Here is a 6,000-nt window from a genome sequence, read left to right on the forward strand (position 1 = left end):
TTCTAAAATTTTACACATATCACTTCTCATCTCTCTAAACCTCATGATCCCTCAGCAGTAAGCTACAGAGCTTATAACACCAGAATTAGGGTTCGATCCCCGCCCTGATATAGCGTAGATAACCCAATACGCACTATCAAGTACAGAGAAGAACGCATTTCTTTATTTTACAGAAAAAATAGATTTCGTCTTTAAATTCAATTAATCGTCAAAAAAGTGAATTTGAAAACCATCCAGTACAGTTCTCATTTGTTCTTTTTTATTATTATACAAATTACTATAAGTTTCCATCACTGAGAAAAAGCTTTTATTTGTCAACTTTTTTATTATACTAATTTTATTGAGTTTCGATCTATGTTTGTAGCTGTGTTTTAAGCACATGTTTTGCTATCTGTAAATTTGAAGTTATATTTTCAGTAAAATTTGCTATTCGATTGCTGAAACTGCATTCCAAAGTAAACGTTCCAAAAACATCGTTGAAACCAATAACATCATTAAAAGCAAGGATACCCAGTTGGAAAAACAATACATTCTAATATTTACACCACAGAACGTAAATACTGTATATTTAGTTCGCTGTATTTCCTACGGTGTCGATTTTTGATTTAAGTAGACAGGTTTCCGAACGAAAATTAGTAATAGGTTTGAGGTCATTATAAATGTATTTTAATATATTAAGATTAATGAACCAAAACAATAATGACAAACAAACTTCCTACATTTTTTTTTTTTTGTTAAGCACAAAACTATTACTTAACTGTATATGGAGTTTTCAGTGCTGTGCCCACCACGGGTATCTAAACCAGAGTTTTAGTGTTACAAGTCCCATTCTATGCAGTGAAAACTTTCACTCTTCTACTTTTCGCCCTCTGTGTATTTACATGTGACCTTTTTCCGTGCTAGCTGTAGGCCTAAAGCCCTAATTCTTATCAAGTTCCGAAAACTTCAGTGATAAATCAAACTACCTAAAAGTACAGTTACAGATTTTAAAAAAGGGTTAATCACCGAGCTCAACTCAAAAATCAACAAATTCATTATTGAAGCATAATGAGTTTAACGAATCATAAACATAAATTTTATGAAAATTTTGGGTCAGCCCAAAACTCCAAGTCGGTCTACGTAATTGAAGAGCGAAACAGACCGAAGGATGAGCAAATACAAGGTCCTGTGTCATTTACGGATTGGGCTAAGAGTTTGCTCACAGCTATCAAAGTTTGTTTGTTTATTTTTTCTGTTTCTTTTAAATCCAAGCTATTTGCTTCTTTACAGACATTGTGTTCTGAATGCCCTGGAACTCTGACCTCTTGCGTTATAAGCCCTGAGGCGTACCGATGAATTCCCAAAGGATGAATGTGATTGACGTGAAGACTTATGGTTCTTTATTTCAACTTTCCCTTTTATATATAAACTTGTATTTTTTTATAATTGCGTCTAAGTTAATCTTAGGCACCGCAATATGTAGTTGAAAGCAATATCTTCATATTACAAAAAATACCTTAATTTAATGTAGAAAAAGTTGGTTTATTACGTCTCAGTACTACAATTGTCTATAAGGCAAATTAATCGAGAATTTTAGTAACTCTTAATCAATTATGTTTTGTTTATTAACATTTCAATCAAAACTTATTTAAGCCCAACAGAAACTTTTACAAAGAACAGTGCTATTCAGATGTTTTTCTTTTCATATACTTAGATGCTCTAAGCTAAATCTATAATCATCGATCATCATCGAAAAGAATAATCTAAATATTTCAATTACCTTGATAACCACGCTCAACGGAAACGCTTAATCAAGCATGTCTTTATAAAAGGTTTCATGGTCACTTTGGTAACATGGATCAACTAGAACGTCCCGAAAGAACTAATCCAACGATGTTCCAAAATAAAATTGTAAATATCAGTATTTCTGTCTCACCCGTTCAGTCAAATGGTTACTCATTATTTATAATTATCGTAAAACTGGAAGTTATATCGTATTAATGAACTTGACGATAAAACAAATACACAATTTCCACTGTCTCTAAAATAACTGATTAAATTCCTTTCTGACATCATCAACCAGAAAGGATTCGTCCAAAGACATAAACGTTTTCTTGACTAAAACTTCATAAGTTTTGTATGTTTTTCAACGATAATATTAAAGACACTCGAGTCGTAAACTGAGGTTCGCGGGTTCGAATCCCTGTCACACCAAACATGCTCGCCCTTTTAGCCGTGGAGGCGTTATAATGTGAAGGGCAATCCCACAATTAGTTGGTAAAAAAGTAACCCAAGAGTTGGCGGTGGACGGTGATGACCAGCTGCCTTCCCTCTAGTCTTACACTGCTAAATTAGGAACGGAGATAGCCCTCGTATAGCTTTGCGTGAAATTCAAAACAAAAGAAAAACCACTAAAACATTCAATGGAGTTGCAGTAACTCTATTCATATATTTAGCTAAATAATTATTAAAACATATAGCGTGAACAAGTATGAAATAAAAGCTTGAATACCTTAATTAATATATTTTTATTGATCTTTTTCCTTTCCTGGAATTAAAATCTTGTTTGTATTTTAGCGCAAAATAAATTATCCGGACTGTGTCCATCGCAGTAACTCAAGTTCTGTGTTTTAAATGTGGAACTTATTTACTTTATGTAATAATTTTAATAATAAATATGGAAGTAGTTTGCGTTAACAGTAGTAATTTATCGATTATCTACTGGTGTGTAATGGAAATAATGGCTTAATCAAGTAATGTTTATCATGTCTCTGAAATAAGTTTTATTTACTATATTATAGAATATGATACTGTTATGTTAATAAAATAATATTTAATATAAATTATACGCTAATATTAGCTTAATAACAAATAATGCCTATTGTAAATTATGGATTGCTTGCTCAGATTTTGACGAAAATAATTATTTTATTTCAACGCAAAGCTAAACAATAGGCTTATCTACGTTTTTGTTACTTTTTTCACCATGAACCCTCGATTTAGCGATCTGAAAGGGTAAAATTATCGCGAATCCACTGAGTGCCCCCCAGTGGATTAGCGGTACGTCTGCGGACTCACACCGCTAGAAATGGGATTTTGAGCACAGATAGCCCATTGTGTAACTTTTTGCCCAATTCCAAATAATCAATCCACGAGATGTCACGATTTAGTTTGTTGTCGTTATTTCTAACCTTGACTTTGAAATGTTTCATTATTTACTACGCTTTAAATCTGTGTTGTAATGTATCTGTACATTATGTAGAAATTGTCTAAATAAAATTGTCCTTTGAAAATTAAGGTACACATGTTAAACATTTTAAAGCTTTACTGTGTATAGGTATATTATCTTAACTTATCGACGTGTATAAATTGTACTCTCTCAACATTTAGTTACGTGTAACTACATTGATTTCTAGTTGTGTATAGCTTTGTGCTGTCTTCTACTTTCTTTCAATGTATCACTTTAAAATTATATATAACAGTTTTTAACTACACTGGCCAGTTGTGTAACACTACTTTATGTTAAACTGGTTCTATAACAGTGTTTCATGTTATAATGGTTTTGTATCCGTGTTGGATATACAATACTGTTTAGTGTAAGAGTTATTTAGTTCATATAGTGATCCAATACTTAATGATCATTTAGTTTTCCTAACAAGACTGTTAAAAGTTAATAAATTTAAAAGCATTAGTTATATTACTTAACTCGGTAAGATTCGTACGTTGTGTGTGTAGTTCAAGTATTGTAATTTGATATCACATTACTCGAACCTTCTGTATGTTTTTATCTTTGTTGTTACATTATACTGTTTAACAGTTTGTAGAACGATCTAGGCCTGGATGGAAATTAAATACATAGAGAACAAATTAGTGCAATTGAAGTTAAGAAAAAGACGTTACGTTAGTGAAAGTAAAGTTGCAATGCATTATTGTTAGTTAAGCCATAACAGGCGAAATTTTAAAATGAGTCTCACAAAGATAAGGAAAATAATTTGACTTGACAAGGTGGGGTTCTAAAATAATTGAACCCCTATGTAAATTTTGACGAAAAGGAGACAATTATTCAAACTTCTTGATATAACTGTGGTAACCCACAATGTAACAACGTAAGTAAATTTATCACAGACTGTGTAGTAAAAAACAAAGTAGAGAAAAACAATGTCTTGTCAGTTGGGTTCTAAAATAATTGAATCAGAATATGTAGACATTCGGCAAGAAAAGAGAAACATTTAGAGTTTCAAATGCAACTTTAATATCCTATAAGGCCCGACATGGTCAAGTGTGTTAAGGCGTTCAACTCGTAATCTGAGGGTCGCAGGTTCGAATTCCGGTTGCACCAAACATACTTGCCCTTTAAGCCGTGGGCGTTATAATGTTTACGGTCAATCCCCGTATTGTTGGTAAGAAGAGTAGCCCAAGAGTTGACGGTGAGCGATGATGACTAGCTGCTTTCCCTCTAGTCTTACACTGCTAAATTAGGGATTGCTAGCGCAGATAGCCCTCGAGTAGCTTTGCGCAAAATTAAAAAAACAAAAATAAACAAACAAACAACATCCTATAATGTAAAGAAATTTAGTACGTACGTTTGACTTGTTTTGAACATATTATTTTAAAACAAGTGGATTGTGTGCCGTCCGTTTATGGTTAAAATTTATCACCAACAAGTCACACTCATTGTAAAGAATCCGACTCCATGTAAAAACTTTGACAAATAGTGTGTTACGTTACATTAATTCTACAACAGTGCATTGCGTTACATTAGTTCTATAACAGTGCTTTATGTCACATCAGTTCTACAATAGTGCTTTCATTTTATATGTTTAGTCCACAAAAGTACTCTGCACAACATACAGCTAAATGGACAGATATGTAGATAGTCCTTACCGGTAAACTGGTTTCAGATTCTGAAAACTGCTCGTATCTTATTTTCCCATGACTCAAGAAAGACTTGAGCAAATTGCATCGGTCACGTGACCTCACAAGTTTCATTTGACCAGACGTATCAGCGACTTCAACTTTCATGGTGTTTTGTTCTTAATCGTTTCTTTCCGTTTTATCCTAATATGTTCAACTTTCTCCAACTAAAAATAGATAAGTCACGCTCCTAGAGTCCAGAAAGATACACACTGACACTAGTGTTAAACACTGAATAGAAAACGTTTCTACAAAGAGAGAGATGTGTCCAATCAGCTAAAACAAGCTCGTTTAACACTCATTCCCAATGACGTCTTAGTGGGACCGCAACCAAGCTCTTTCTTAAAAGTTTATTAGATTAGTTTCAGTGGAACAGCGATCATCAAACAAGCTACCAGTGCTCTCTCACATATCTACAGACATCTGATCAGACCTGATCACGTGATAGTTATAAAGTGCCGCTGACCCTACGAAACTGGCACATAAACACGCGATCTAGTTTTAAAGTTATTTATAAATTATGCCATTCGAGGTCCAAATTCTTATGCCTAAGGGGTATGTTCTTAAGTAACGATGATTGCTGAGTTCTGCAGTTTTTGTAAGTATACCCACACTAATCTGAAAGCGCTTCTAGAATGCATACAAAGACAAGTGGTCTTTATGAAGCACAGAAACAGGGTAAAGTATTGTTATTGTTGACAATATGTACGTGTAAAAAAATTCAAAATAAAAAAACGCACTTCAGAAATACAAAATGTACAGAAAACCCACAGTTCGTAGATTTTAGAGGGGGCCTTATTTAAGTAAATAAAATGATTCCTAAATATGTAAAGAAAAAGATAATTATTTTAAACTCACTTAATCTATTTAAAAAAAAAAAGTGTTTGGAATGACAGTAGAAATGTTAATCGTAATGTAAAAGAGACTGAAACAGTGCTGAGTGTAAGCTTAAGCATTTCGAAGTTATAAGGACTCGCAAAATATAAGCAGACTTTGTGGAGACTTCAATGAAACTTCTACTGAAATTAAAAGATTTTTCACACTTCTTTGTAAAGTCTATCATTATAAAACCAAAGCATTTACTTCTACACGTGATATGTTAGTCCT

The 6,000-nt window shown here is 33.0% G+C and overlaps 1 protein-coding gene across 2 annotated transcripts in view; it reads right to left on the minus strand.

Moving 5' to 3' along the window:
* LOC143229700 (pleckstrin homology domain-containing family G member 5-like) overlaps positions 1–5,268 on the minus strand; it is a 202,633-nt gene extending 197,365 nt beyond the window's left edge. For both annotated transcript variants that reach the window (XM_076462414.1, XM_076462412.1), the window contains exon 1: positions 4,864–5,268. In XM_076462414.1, coding sequence (XP_076318529.1) covers positions 4,864–5,001 — 138 coding nt within the window. In that variant the 5' untranslated portion in view covers positions 5,002–5,268. The remainder of the gene's footprint in view (positions 1–4,863) is intronic.
* Between the last annotated feature and the right edge of the window lie 732 nt (positions 5,269–6,000).

Source organism: Tachypleus tridentatus, chromosome 10 (assembly GCF_004210375.1).
Source record: "Tachypleus tridentatus isolate NWPU-2018 chromosome 10, ASM421037v1, whole genome shotgun sequence".
NCBI lineage: Eukaryota > Metazoa > Arthropoda > Merostomata > Xiphosura > Limulidae > Tachypleus > Tachypleus tridentatus.